Source organism: Calonectris borealis, chromosome 7, assembly GCF_964195595.1.
Source record: "Calonectris borealis chromosome 7, bCalBor7.hap1.2, whole genome shotgun sequence".
Classification (NCBI taxonomy): Eukaryota; Metazoa; Chordata; class Aves; order Procellariiformes; family Procellariidae; genus Calonectris; species Calonectris borealis.
Genome location: NC_134318.1, coordinates 41,694,175 through 41,709,714, shown reverse-complemented (window position 1 = coordinate 41,709,714; position 15,540 = coordinate 41,694,175). Strand labels below are relative to the sequence as shown.

General features: G+C 42.0%; 1 protein-coding gene across 1 annotated transcript; it reads right to left on the bottom strand.

Annotated features, from left to right (window-relative positions):
- Window positions 1-418: 418 nt before the first annotated feature.
- On the bottom strand, window positions 419-10,445 carry NPS (neuropeptide S). Its single transcript, XM_075155399.1, has 5 exons — window positions 10,435-10,445; window positions 8,393-8,503; window positions 7,782-7,802; window positions 3,087-3,168; window positions 419-719 (listed from the first exon to the last, which is right to left on the bottom strand). The coding sequence occupies exons 1-5, from the start codon at window positions 10,443-10,445 to the stop codon at window positions 510-512; spliced, it is 435 nt and encodes a 144-aa protein (XP_075011500.1). The 3' UTR covers window positions 419-509.
- Between the last annotated feature and the right edge of the window lie 5,095 nt (window positions 10,446-15,540).

Here is a 15,540-nt window from a genome sequence, read left to right as displayed (position 1 = left end):
ACCTGAAATGAAATGTAGTTTAAATCTATATTAAAATTGCCAGAGCAGCGTCTTCAAGTGAATGTGATTTGGGAGAGGAAAGTGCCGGCGTGCCTTGCCCTGCCGGTGGGTTTGCCTCTACGGCAGAGAGGAGGGATGTCAGGAATACGTTCCGTCAGTCCTCCCCACAGGCTGCACGCACACATCTATTCAAAGCACAGGACTATTTTTCTATTAATCAACAGCAAGCTGATTAAATCTGTAGCGTTACAAAGAAGGGGAATTAACCAAATGAAAACGTTCATTTCAATACAAAACTTTATGATACTGTAACTTTGGAAACAAAGCCCTTTCTGAGCAATTCCATCTGCTCCGCTTGGCTTGTGCTCTTTGAAACAAACAGCTGTTTATATGGTGAAGACACGGGGACATTTGTCTCTGTTGGTTTTATAATAGAAAAGCATTAAAATGATTTTAAGCGCAACGTTAAACATCAGATGCTAAAATCGAGAGTGGTTTTGAACATTTGTTTATGACTTTGCTCTTCGAAAGGAAGTTTTTTTAATTCCTGATCCAACACCGTTGCGAAACGACCTTTTATTGAAAGGCATCTCCAGGTAAGGCTTTAAAAAAGCCAGTTCTTCATTCCTGCCCACCTTGGCTAAGCAGTTATTCAGCAGGACGAGGCAGTAATCAGATTTTCCATACAGCTGGCAATTCAAATAAAAAGGGTTGCTGCTCTGAAGATATTAAAAAAAAAAAAAAGAAAAGAAAAAAGAGAGAGATAAGAAAAGGTAAAATTATGGATTTGTGTATTTGCCAGGACTTGTTCAGTATAAAAAGCAAAGTAGAAACACAAAAACAATTTAGGCTTAGAATGACAAGGATGAACTGTTATTTGCTAAGGATTCATCATATTCAAAATCAGAGTTTTTCGTAGCTTTCTAGAAAAGTTGTGTGGTGTTTCTGGTATAAAATACTGATACTGTTACAATTATGTTTACGGAATGAAATGAATTGTTTTCCGTGATGTTGACCAGTTGTGACATGTAGCACAGTTTCCCTGGAGTAGCATGCATGTTTGTTGCTGTAAAATGAGATTTTTTCAGTTATCAATGAAACAGCATCTTGTTATCACTGGTGTGAAGGCATGTAGTTTAAATGACAGATAAGAGAAAATGAAAATACTTGTAAAGCAGAAATTTGGGAGAGGAAGCTTCCTAGTAGTTATGACTAGTTATGGTAGTAGTTATGACTAGTTATGGTAGTAGTTATGACTAAGTTTAATAATGACAAAATAGTAATGGGAATTTTAAAAAATCTGGATTAAAGTCCATATAGGTTTATGTACACATTCCTTTTCCTTACACTTTATGGTATAAAAATGTAAACGACATAAAAAATTTTTACAAATTTAAATTGCATTTAAATGAATTGTTTTCCGTGATGTTGACCAGTTGCATTTAACAAATTGCATTTAAATTAGCATTGAATTTAAAAGGAAACATTTTCTGGCATGTCTATAGTTGTTCTGTGCATCTTTCATCTTACCATGATTTACCAGCTTGCTGAATATCTATCTAGAAGAAATACTCTGCATCATTTCTAAAGCTGGCTGTATTGCATTCTTGCTTGGGAAATGGTTGCATGCAAAGCCACGGGGTTAACACCTGCCTTCACTGGAATTGATGGTAAAATTGCCATTAGCTTCATTAAGATTAGTTTTAATTCAGTAGGCTATTACTTTTATTAATACTGTTTAGCACTTAACATTTTTTTCTGTTCTGTGCGTATAAAAGGTAGATTAATGATTCCTTCTGCACGGAAGAGCATGCACCGAGGCTGCAGCTCACTAACCGCACAGCCTGCCTTTGCCACTGGCTAGGGTTTTTTCCCCAGACTGAAGTTTCTCCCTAACAAGAAGAAATACTTTCTGCAGGAAACACAGACACAGAGAATTTCCCCTTTGAATTTTTAGCTGCTATCTTACAACCTATACAGGGACTGTTATTTTGACATGCAAGATATTCATTGAAATAATTACTCATTTTACCTATTATATCACTGCCATAAAGAGATCCATTAAGAAATGTGGATACTCAGATCAAGCTGTGTCTAAACTATCTGTGATCAGAAGTGAAAGACTATTCAGCATTTACAGAAGGAAAACATAGAGAGGAACTGGGCGATGGACAGATTAAGGCTAACGGGAACTTCACATCAATGAAATAAACAGCTGCACGAGTATCCACCATTTCTGCTAGTGACAGATCACCTTAATGAAAGGATAGTGATGCAAAACACATCAGAGGAAACAAAGAAATCTGAACCATGGCTCCAAGAGCCGATTTTACAGCAATAAAGAAATAGGGAGTCTAAAGAAGACTTTGTCCAAAGCAGGGAAATTGAACATCATTAGAAAGAAAATATCTCATCCCACGTTGGCAAAGCCTTAAATGGCGTTTGCATAGTTTGACCAGCAAGCTGTCCTGGTAACCCGGTCGAGACCAGAAACTGAAAGGATATTGGCATTACTTAAGTAACCTGTTCACTTCGGTTTTATAGGCTGTTCTACTTTCTTTCATAGTTCAATCAAATTTGTATTACTGATTCTATGCAATAATTTTCCATAACTTTATATAAGAATTTCTCCTTTACCTACACACTAACAGTGGCAAATAAATTTACTGGTTTATTAACTATCTAGCAATAAGTGAAATTAATACATATATCTTATTGTACCTATTTGATATAGACAAGGAATTTAGATGAAATGGAGAGGAGATGATTGATGTTTTTCTCTTTTCCATACAATATTTCAACTTCAGCAAAAGCTCCCCACACTCCGTATTAAATATGCAATAGATTTCTCACATGATTATTTTAGAGGCTTGCATATTTTATTAGTAACTAAAGCAAAAATTGAGCTATACTCCAGGAAAATTAGGTAATAATATTTAACCAAAAGCTTTAATACAAGAAACTTCTTTCATTTTATAAACAACATCAACAACAAAGAAACAAGCAAACAAAAAAAAATTAAACAAAATAGCTATTTAAAAGAAACGAAGCATCTGATCTTCAAGTAAGTAGGGACCATGACTTACCATGGAAGGGACAACTGGGTAACCCGAGCACATGAATGTCATTGAGATCCAAAGAATGAAAACAAAGTTTAACCTGCACAGACTTCAAAAAAAAAACCTGAGATCAGTTAAAATTTAAAACAAAATCAAGTAAAACTACATGCATACACATAAACCCACAAACAGTATATTTTCTCCATATTCCAAGTAATCTGCAGTGTCTTTACCTGATCATTTTTTACTCAGGAGTGTATATGTATGTACATGCAGTTATACCAATTTCCTCACATATCCTTTCAGTTCTTTCTTAGATGACCATTTTATACCAGAGTTCAGGAGTGAAAATGTCATCAAAGCTGATTTTATTATGACTAATTGGTCCTTGTCTGGCCTTTTCTTCTTGTTAAATGGGAAAATGGCAAGAACACACATTCAGCTGCCATTATGAAACTACCAATTGATTTCGTTTAAAGGGTTCTATTAAAATGTCTCTCAAGTGGGTTTACTGTTAAGTCTGTATCATCATAGCAAATGTGGTCAAAGGTCTAAAGATTTCAAAAACACATTTCAAGAATTTTTTACCACTTCCAATATATCATATTAAGACCTTGTAAAGCCTGGATGCAAGGGAAAAGTGCACTTTAGGTAGAAAGTTCCTCAAAGCATCTTATTATACTTAGAACAGCTACAATACATAGAACAACATGTAACAATATATATAGCTTTTTCTTCCCCTGCCCCGCTTTTTTTTACATGCTTAGTTTTTAATGCACCCAATTTTTAAGCATTTTTCTTAGAACTTAAGTTCTTTGGACATTAATTCCTTCTCTTGCATGCAGACATATCCTAGCCTATCTTAAGTTTATTCCATCAAATCTTCCATAGGATTAATAAATTCTGTTAATCTCCACCAATGTAGCAAATGTTTAATGTCTAAGAGCATAATTTGTTACAGCAACAGATTTAATTGCGCAATATATAATTTAATTGCGCAACATTTTAGGGGATCCTCTGGTTTATTTATTCAGAGTACTGTAAAAGCGGTAGGAGTCCCACAAAGTCTGTGAATGTTAGACCACACGGGCAAGGGAATGCTGAAAAACATTAAACTCCACTTTTTTTCTTAGAACAAAAATGCTAAGCATCTTTTTTTGACAGTCACCCAGTGTTAGACATGCACACCAGTGACTCAGCAGCCTCAAACGTTGCAATTCCTTCAGCGTTTACACTGAAAAATCAATGTACAAGGGCTCCAGAAGGGAACTCTGTGTGAGTCTTCGGGGAGACCTGAGCTGGTATAAATTATGGCAACTTTAACTGGAACATTCAGCCTCCTGATGCAGATGCATTTAATTCCAGAAGGTAGAAAGCAGTAAGGCCTTCAAATAAGGCCAGAAGAAATACAGTGGCATGTAAGAGCTTTAACAATTTTTATAGAAAAATTCATAATTTGTTCTCAGATTGTGGTTGAATATTTTTTCATCATCACTGTACGTGCCGGTGCTGATCACGTCAGTGTTTGATATAATTCAATGACTCTTGAATTACTTTAAAACTACGTGTTTGTAGTTGTTGGTAAAGTACTTCAGGATTCTTCAGGACCAACAGGACTATAGAAATATAAGATGAAATTAGCCTCATTTAAACACCACAGTAAGCAATCCATTTATAAAAACCATCAAGAGAACATTTGACTATTTGCATATTCAGTATGTGTCCTCTTATTCAGAGAGAAAATCTTTTCATTTGAATTGAACATCCCGTTCCGACTCATACAGGACCTCCAACTCCAACCGATAAGTGGATTAGCCCGTGTTTCTGCTGCAATGAAAAGCACGTTGGGTTGGATTCTACCTGAGCATAGTTTAGCGTCAGCTTTCATTGTATCTGCATTTAGTTTAACTCCATTTTAATACAAAATTAACCTTCACACAACATTATTTGTGGAAGACGAGGGATAAGAAAAGCCTTGTGATTAAAGTTCAAGATTTCTAGGTTCAATGCGGAGCTTGTACCTTAGACTCTCCGGGTAACCTTCGGTGCATTATTGACTTAGTTTTTTTAAATCATGAGTTGTTTGAGTCCATGGTGACCTCCCATTGTGCCTGGTCAGTACCTCCTACGCTTACCGTTATCATACCCCTTTAAAACAGTGGATTTGGCCACATTTCTAGCTCATAAGCTTTGGACATGAGAGGTGCTCAGAGCCTTTCTCTGTAGGCACCTTCAGCATGAGCAGGTGGTGAGAGGACAACCAAGCAAGGCCACCGAGCAGCTCTTGGGGGACACCAAGGAGATGGCCATGTGGGCCCGGACAGGAGGAAGATTTGTGGAGCCTGGAGCAAAACAGCAGATTACAGAAACTTTGAACATAGGAAGACAGCTTTTGTGTGACTTTCTAAGGAAGGACAAAAAGATGATCAAATACGCTCGTTAAGGATGTTTCACACAGGGGGTGGGAAAGGGAAAGCAGCAAATCTCCCAAACGCTTTGCAAAACCAATTGCATCTGGTCTGAACACGAGGAAGAAAATAATGGTTAACCTGAGGATTTGCGTGTATTTCATTCATGCTCGTCCTGTAAATGCTCATGGTAAGATCTTTCTTAGCAAAATTCCTTAGCCTGCTTTCTGTTTCCAATTCTGCCTAAAAGTCACCTATGGCAGACTGCGGTCCTTAGCACCTGACTCTAAGAGGAGACCGGCAAGTCATGTTTGGGTTTTCCCCCCACAAAATCCAAGAGCAGATTCCACCTTCTCAAAGGCTTTGACCAGCTGAGCAACCACAAACTGCATTCACGAGGCCGATGCGGATTGCAGTTAGGCGAGTATGAGTTATCGAGACATCACCAGCCCAGAGCCGGGCTCCGGGCGTTTGTCCCCCTCAGAGGCACACAGGAGCGGTATTATCCCAACGGAGTGAAGATGCAAGCTCTCACATTTGCTTCTCACTTCTTCGAGTTTATTTTTTCTAGCTATTCAGGATGCAATTTAACAGACCGCAACTGTGATTTGCATGCATAAAGTGTATATGGAGATTTAGATGCATTCAAGATATTCCCACTTCAGGTTTGGATGAATCAGGTTTAACAAAACAAGTGGCAATTGACATTTCTGTCTTCTCCTCTCTCTGCAGAGCACCCAGTCTGAGGCCTTGCTCCCAGGTAAGGTTCACTGGCAGGTATCACAGGTCATATGAATCATTAAGAACCATAATAAAAAATTCCCAGCATCCATAAAATTTGCATTTTATGAGAATAAATTAGCAGCAATATCTTCCACTTCCCTGCAAAGCCAACAACATCACCTCTCCCCTCCTGCTTGCTTTGTTAAACCAATAGTGTATCGCACCTCGCTGCTGCTCTCGTTCCGTTCCCCACGAAAAACATATGAAACACAACACAAAGCTTGCTGATAAACCTATCGAGCCTTGCAACTTAATAAGGTTAATAGGCCTATAAGTTTAAGAACATGGTATTTCCCTCCCTCATCACAGTAGTAAATCTAAAGTGTGTAAACTGGCATTGTGTGCCTTTGCTAAGGGATCAAAATAATAAAAATTAAAGCATCCACCAAAGACTATCTGCATGGTCCATTGGTATAACCCCAAACATTGTAAAACCAGAGCAGGTTAGTGGCTGGGTAAAGGCAAAGTGCTAAATCTCCTTGTTCCCCTCTAAGACGTTCGCAGTGAAACCTCAGCATGGCTTTTTTTTGAGACAGCTGCCTGGATATTTTGCTCTGAGCTCAAAGTTTTTCTTGCTTTCAAGAACATCAAGAAACCAAGGAGCCAGGATGGTTTGCTTTGAGATCATAGCAAGGTGCAAAATGGAAATTAATTGTACTCACAGCCTATAAATCTGTTTCTGACTCAGTGATAATAGAAAATCCCAGCAAGACACAAAGGCAGAAGAAAAACAGAAGTCAGAAAGCAGGTTTATTCCTTTGGTCGTTACTGCTGTGTTCTCACTACCAGCAACCAAACCCTTCGCTTGCACCACTGAGATCTCATCTACAGAGGCACAGAGGAGCTGAAGAGTTGCCGTAATGCACACTTGACTATTTCTGTGCATTTCCCTGCCATGATCGTTTCTAATCCCCTTAAACTTGGTTATGATCCAGAAAGAACATGTCCCTGGCTGCCAGGGTCAGGGGTTATAAGGCCAAACGGTGCAGCTGGGGGAAGCGCAGCTCTTGCCTCCCCTCCTGCCCTCGGATGTTTGACCGGGCAGTGCCTGACTGTCTCCCACCACCCCCCGAGCACTCCTGCCCGTGGCTGGAGCCTGTCCTCTGTGTTATTTACTTTGCTCCTGTGCCGCCAAGGTGTTTGCAGAGAAGTGCTCTCTGTGGAGGATGCGATAGTCTCATCAAAGGTCAGGTGCATATTTTCCAAGTCCATCGAAGCCCGTGTTGGCTGCTGCGGATAAACAGCTCCGCGTTCCTCTTTCAACTTCAGAAGTTCTCCAGAAGGAGAGACGCAGCTATGGAATTCCGTTTCGCTTGCTAACGCTGCTGCCCACAGAGCGAAGTCCTGCGAGCGATACACTGCTCGAGCTCCTTGCAGACGGGGACGGCTCCTACGCTGAGCCGTGCCATGGCAGCCCTCACCTAAAAGACGCACGGCCCCTTTTTTAAAACCTAATTTTCAATGCAATTCCACTCAGACATCATTCCCCTCTAAGCCTGCGTTAGCAATGGTTAAGGCTCCAGCAACGCACCTTCTGACGCACAGGTTTGATCTATGAGGAGAAAAAGAAAATAAAAAAGGCATTAAAGCAAGAAGCAGCACTGCCACTCCTGCCTCCCTCTCCGTAATGGCATTTTGGCCGGCTTGCTTTGCCTGGGCGGACGCTCAGCAGCTAGGAGGGGTGCAGAAAGCAAGCGGCGTTAGACTACGTGAGGAACAGGGTGTAAGACGTGTGGCCCTACAGATAACGTGAACCTCGGGGTCTGGGCTGCCACCCGATTTTGAAGCACTTCTGCATCATCGGAGCTGTGCACGTCACTGCCACAGCAAAGGGGATAAAGCTGCTGTCTGATCCCCCGCGCCAGAAGTAGAAATTGGCTTTAAAGCCACATTTTCGATCCTACCTCAGACAGGAATTGTCGGCTGCGTCACAGTCACCATCCTCAGGATTTTAAAGTCTAAATCATCATCTATAATTATATATATTCTTCTGCCTGGTTACAGTCAACGTGCACAGAGACGATGCGGGCAGAGGCAGCATGAGTTTCCTCACCCGGGTCTGCCAGTCCCGCTCCCCGGCGCGGGGCAGAGCTGCCGATGGCGTCGCACTGCGCAGTGATGTAAAACCCAAGTCTGTGATACCGAACATCATCATCTCCCGCAGACCGCAGCACATGGCACCTTGCAGGCCCTCTGCCAAGTGCACAAGCGTCCACACGACTTCTGCTGACGCTACCACATTCCTGCCATATTCTAAGGGAAATGACAAGAATAATGCTTTTGGCAAAAACATATTTAAACATGGCAGAAAATATTTCCGATTTATAGGCGCTCTTTCATTTTTGTCAGATTCCTTAGCATGCCTTCAGAAAAACAATCTGCATGAAGTATAACATGAAAAACAAGCTTTCATTATTCTCTATGCACCACCATCAAATGTTAAAGTCATTTGATAATTTATCTGGAGGGGGGGAAAAAAAAAAAGCAGAGCAGAAAAAACTTGCTCAACCCATTAAGGGGAGACTCAGCAACTGAAAAGTGGTGGTAATTAACATTTTTGCTATGCTTATTTGTGCATGCCAACATAATTCATGCATTCAGAAATTTCTCAAATAGATCCTACAGGAAGTTGCTGCCTAAGAAAAGATGTCAGTGCTGAGCTAAAAAGACGCCTGTCAAAGCTGAAACCCAATTTCTGTTCAGGTGCAACAAAGATCTTGATGATCTGAGAAAGTCTGAATAGTTGTGGAAGTAGAAGGAAGAAAGAGAAAAGAGCCTAGATAGACAAGAAAAGGGAAAGTTTTTTGAGGAGAGCGAGGAGAAAAGGATGTAGGAAAGTCTGATGTGGCTTAAGAAGAAGAGATCAAACTTTAAAGGAGTCAAGGAAAGCTAACATAAATAGTATAAATAGTAGGGAATAGGGAGAAAGAGTTGGGTGGCTTTGAAGGGCATAATTTTTTATATATGTTATTGCACTGTATCTCAGGGTTCTCCAGTGAATAAGGCTAAGACAGACAAGGAAAACATATCTGATATTTTTTATTATGCTAAAATGCCAACAGATATTCTGGCTCAAGCAAGTTTGCATGTTTTCGTCCTCAGAATCTCATTACAAAACCATTTTTCCTGCTCTCTAAGTCCTTGAGATGTCGTACCAACAAGCCCTATGTCATTTGGGACTGGAAAAAAAGGAACGACGTAGGGCAAAAGTTAGTCGCGGTAGCACAGCTAACCCAATGAAACAATTACGGTTGGGAGGCAAAAAGTGGGACCCAAACCTGCGGACCTGTAGTAACTGCAAGGTCGGAGGAGGAGACAGAGGATGCCAAGTGCTCCCCAGGACACTCACCATCTACAGACTGGACAGAAAGGGGTGAATTGCTCACACCTGAGCAGGTTTTTATGCAATCTGGAGTGACCTTCAGGGTGGAAAACAGGGCAGCTGGAGCAAAACAACTTTCAATGGTCTCATTTCATCTACAAACAGTCCTGGTCTGATCAGCCAGGAGAGAAGCAAAGTTACCTCTTGCTTGACACGGAATTATGAGAAAATATCCAAATCACAACTCAGGCGTGGTTCATTTCCTTCCGAACAGGCAACATTTGCGAAGGAGAAATCTCAGCTGTTCCACAGATTGGCTCTTGGCATTTCTGGAGGGGTAAGATGCCAGTTTAAATTTGTGACACGAGACCTAAAGTACCTTTAGGAAATAAGCGGCTACATCTGGAACAGCAGTCATCATTTGTAGGAGGTGAGAGGACACACCCTTTTTCTCCAAAATGCAGAGCGTTTTCCATCTGTTCTTCATGCTCTTTTAACTCACTGCTATTTTCTTTCTACTTGTCCGTGTCACTTAAATAAACAAGGATATTGCAGCCTCTTTAAAGGAGCTGTCCTTTTCCGCAAAAGACTTTTGATAGGAAGGGTCTTCTCCGTAATGACCTACTAAACAGAAAAGATATAGGCACTGAACCCTAGAGCAAGCTTCACATTGTGAATATGCCCGTGCTTTCAAATTTGCTGGCAGGAAGATAAAATCAAATTACGAGTCTGCCTTGCTCTACAGGCAGTCGAGACACAGAGGTCGTACTCAGGCATCAGGGACCGCTCAGTACCTTTGGTACTCCAGGAGCGATGGCAAGGAGCTTCACGACCTTGCAAAATGCCAGCCCTGGATCCTTACTTGGTGACCATCGTTGCTTATAAAGGTCCTCACGTGGGAGAGAAGTAATGTTGCTGTCACACCATTCGGTGCCCAAGCTGACATGCCTTTTGTCTCAACATAAGCTACTGAGGAGCCCCCCGTGTTCTCCTTTTATAAAAGGCTTCATCGAAAATACCACATGCCAAAAGACAGAAGTAGTTTTGGTTTTCTCACTGAAAACCTGTTGCAGCTGACTGCATTTTTCTTGCTCTGTGCACGCATTTCTTCATACCTAGTTATGTTTTAGCGCATGATATAACTCCTCAAGAAGTTATATCTGCCTCCCGTATTCTTCTATTTCTTGCGTTAATACCTAATTCACGAACCTCACCTCTCTCCCTGTCTCCACCTTGTGAATTCCCCATTTAGCATCAGGGGCTTCAGGCTTTTTTCCAACCCCTACCCCTTCCTACAGCTGCTAGCTTTGGAGGTAATCAACTGCTACTTCTTAATCAAGAATACAGATTACTATGAATAAACACAAAATCCAATATTAGAAAAGCTAATATAACCTCACTCTCCAGGGAATAGGAAAGGCCACCAACGCTGAGGATCGGGGCTGTTCTCTGAGGACAGGACAGTGGATATTCTCTAGCTACTTTCTACAGAGCTTCATTGCTCCACTCTCACGGGAAAAGTGAGGCAGACACAGTACATGAAAAGGACCAGCTCTCCATTCAGCTTGACACTGTATTGACTGCCAGAAGCAAACTTGTAGTCCACAAAAAACCCTGTGACACTTTTTTCCTTCCAAAGAGCCTGCCTGCTGACAGCTAGTTCTTTCATCTGAGCAGTAAAAGTTCATGCTTTTAAACCCAATTCCCATCACACAAGTACAGTGAAAAAATTACATGATGGACTTCAATATTGCACTTTTCAATAAAGACTGAGCGAGTCCCAGCTGTGAGGAGGGAAGACAGACAGGGTATAACTTTCAAAGGGGCTGAGGGCCTCTTTTTAAAAACAAGAAGCACTGGGAGCTGAAGGACTCGACTGTGCAGCAGCAAGGAGCACACCTGAATTAACGCTCCATGGAAGCACCACGTGCATCACTCGCCTGGTCCTCAACGCTGAACAACACATGAGTATGGTGGGACCCAAGCCGTCTCAGGGGGTTTATGGGCGTAGGGACCGTGCCCGGGGCCAAGGTGATGCTTCTCCTGGTGCTGCAGTGAGCACCGTCTCCGCTAGCGCATGGATCTCTGCACAGGGCTCCAGCGCCCAGCGTGGGCCTGCCCTTCGTCATTACTTCATGAGATCTGAGGTGCTCCAGACTAGTACAACAAATTATGAATGAGCAATTAAGAAAGGGAAGCTCGCACAGTTCCCAGTCTCTTTACCGCAGCAGGAACAACAAGACCACATTACATATAAGAGATCCCTTGAAACTCAAATAACCCTACAGTTCTCTGCCTTGCCACATTTCATAATATCAGTGTCATCTAAGCCAACAGGGCAGGAGCTAAAAATACTCCGACTCAACTCATTGCAGGCTTCTGACATAAGGGCAGAGTCCCCTAACACGGGCTCTTTGAAAGTGTTGAAGCTTGTGGCCTTAGGGCATGTCTGTCCCGCAGGCACACCAAGCTAGCTCGGATACTGATAACTGCGCATCAAAGACGTGACCAAGAGGCGCAACCCAAAGATTTCCCGTTTCTCTGGAACAATTCACAGTTCAACCCTACTGTGGTTTCTTGGTGTGCGTCTCAGAGTCAACGTGTGAGGTTTCAGTGCCAAATTACACACTATGTTCTTAAGCCACATCAAATTCCCTTACAATCCCTGTAGTTCACAAGCTGTGAGCTGGCTATTTCTGTTCCAGATGTCAGAGATGGGAAACACAGAGCCTAACTTTGAATTTCCCAGGGCTGTTTTCTAACCTACAACTCCCCCAAAGCCCTGCTGACACATTTGGGGTGGGGGTGGATTTTGAAGAAGAGCGCACCGTGTTCATGCAGACTTCATGGTCTCCGCTACCCTTCTGAGGTCAGTCCCATTTTCCACAAGAATGACTGCAGTACAAGAACAAAATGTATTTACTACTTTTTTTTCCTCTGCATAAAGTGATCTTTTGATTCTCCTCTTCCTAATTTTAGCCATGTGGGGGTTTTGTCTCTTGTGTCGCTAATATTTCTCTTTAGAAAGGGGTAGTTCCCGGTTCACCTGCCCACCTCTGGACCCTGAGCAGTGTGTTTCACCCTGTTCACAGAAGCTATCATCCATCCTTTCAGCCCTAGCTGGCAGGTTGTGACCGGGCTATGTATCTTTCCAACCTGAGCAGTCAAATACCCTTTATTCTGGACAGTACCAGACCCATGAATGACCTCAACTTCAAGAGGAAATACCCCAAACTCATCCAAACCATATTTGCTTTTTTAACCTCCACAAAGCATGGCAAGGCACATCTGCTGCTTGCAGGCTCTCCAGCCTGTAGAGAAGCTGGCCAGGCAAGCCCTGCACCCTGCTGTGGATGAAGATGTTACAGTTGCCTGGGAAACCGCTCCATGGGATCACTAAAATGTATTCTATATGTTTGCCTTCAGATACAAGATTATCACCTTGTCTATGAGCAGTGTCAGGAGAAAATCCTGACACGGGATAAACTGAGACTGTAACCCGCAGAAATCAATTAACTCTTTCACGGTATGAGCTGAAATTTGAGAGAGCTAAACCCAATATAAAACGCCTCGTTGTCCAACATCAACCAAATCTTCCCTGAAAGAGTAAAGGTGGGTTATAGTTAGAGCATCTCACTCCTCAGCAAAAGACACGAGGTTTAAATCCGCTGGTATGTTATTAGCAGTTGAAAGAGCTGGCTGAGATGAGACAAAGGATCTATAATCAAAGGAGATGGGATTATTCAGGGACTGAGAGTATTTATTTAGAGTCAATACTTGCAGATCTGGATTGGTTTTTTTTTTTCTATTTTAAGAAAGAATACAGTGAATACTTACAGAAGGAGCACTGGTAGCCATCAGGTAGCCACAAACCAGCCAGAGGTGGATGGTGGGCTACAGTCTCTGCACTTTCTCATAGCAATGAGCAATTCAGGACTTGTGCTAAACCAAGAAGTTAGAGCTCTGCCACGCGCCTTTCCCAAGGTTTTCTCTGGTACCACAACCATGACATTACACACAAAACCCCACAGACTTTATGGTGAAGAAAATCCAGTAGGAGCTGGCAAATGCTAGTTTGGGGGAAAATGGGTTTAATAGCAAGCAGGAAGGAGTAAGGAATTGAGGTTAGATGACATTTTACTGCAAGATAACAAACCAACAAGCCAAAACAGGACTGTGCTGTGTCTAAATATGGTGGGGGTATGAGACTGGTTTTAGAGGAGAAAGAGCAATAAAGAAGAACAGAATATTGCTCAAAATTTCTTATTTCTGGCAGCAGTTTAAACAAAGAATCCAGTATATACCTTCAATCAAAAAACAACACTGTGCTTTAATTTCTCCTGTGGGTGTAGTCAGCTCTTAAGTTAAAATCCAGGCTTAATATCTTCTACTCATAATTTAGGTCACAGGCTGGGAAGCCACATAGGAAATAGCAAGAAATTTCAAGCTTTGCAATAGATGCTAAAACTCCATCCTGTGCTCGAGGCTCCCAGGGCATCAACTGCATCAACTCCTCTGCTCTGAAAGAGCCAAGTCTTGCAGCCAAAAACGAGAGGCTGAAATCCCTACAGGATTTAAAACCCGCGTTACCAGGCCTTTGCTAGGGTCTGTCTTCAATCTCTGAGGCTGCTCGACCCGCTAAGGTCAGCAAAGAATTTGTTCTGCTCTTAACTCGGAACGCCTCGTACCCTGTGGGCAGCTTAAGCTGCAGAAGAAAGGGAGGTGTGGAGCTGGGAGCTGCGCGGCAGCGCGCGGGAGGGCTTCGCTCTTGTGCAAGGCTCAAAAAGGAGCCAATGGGAATGTTAAAGGTATCGTTGGGATCGCGCAGTTCACGTGCCTGGAAAATGGAGGAAAAAAGGTGTTTAAATAGCAGATTGCAATAGTACCAGTCTGGGAGCATCTTGTTGGCTTTTTTTTTTTTCCCATTCTTTGGCTAGCGTTCCAGTCCTTCACTTAAAAAATACCCACAAAAGAAAACACCCTTCCACTCTTGTCTCTGTTACACAAATCGTGGGGTTATATTCAGCACTTCAGCTGTGGTGCTGTATATCATTAGAATTACATACACTGTTATCATTCATTGCTGTGTGACTTTCTACAGTTTATTATGCTCATACTCATATAAACATAATTACATTGCACAAGGCTATAAACTTCACATACTGGAGGATGTAAGTATCTTTCTTCTTGTATTTATTAAATTGTGTTTATACACATTCTGACTAATTTATATTGCATCTTTTTTGTTAAATATAGCAGCAAAATATCATTGACTCTTCCATTCCTGATGCTGATTTTTTTATTGCTAAAATATACAGGCATAAATTATTGTACGTCAGAAAATCGTCTGGAGTCTGAGACGAATACAGCAGTGTTGTAAGGCAGACCTGTGGTTTTTGCTAGGTCACCATCAGGCCTGTGCAGAGATTGTTCTGTCCAACTACAGAACATGCTGCTAAAACCAGTCAAAACTGCACAAACAAAATTAAACTTCCAGCAAACTGCATGCAATTGATTCCTAACATATATTTTAAGCGTAACTGCTTCTACTGGTTTTAGTATTTCAGCTCTGGCTTGATTTGACTGAGGTTTTCACTACACAATGTTTCAGGAGAAAATTTTAGAAAGAATTAGTCACATTAGAGGCAAAGATGCCATACTATTTTACTTTACATCCGCTGATACTGGGGAGAACACGGGATTTATGTGCCCCACCACCAACCAGCCTCTGCATGGTTAGAAAAAGAGAGGAGAGGGAGAGGAGAGGGAGAAGGAGAGGGAGAAGGAGAGGGAGAAGGAGAGGCAGAAGGAGAGGGAGAAGGAGAGGGAGAAGGAGAGGGAGAAGGAGAGGAGAGGAGAAGAGAGGAGCGGAGCGGAGCGGAGAGGAGAACAAGGAAAGGAAAGAAGAGGAAAGGAAAGGGAAAGGGAAAGGGAAAGGGAAAAGGGAAAAGGGAAAAGGGAAAAGGGA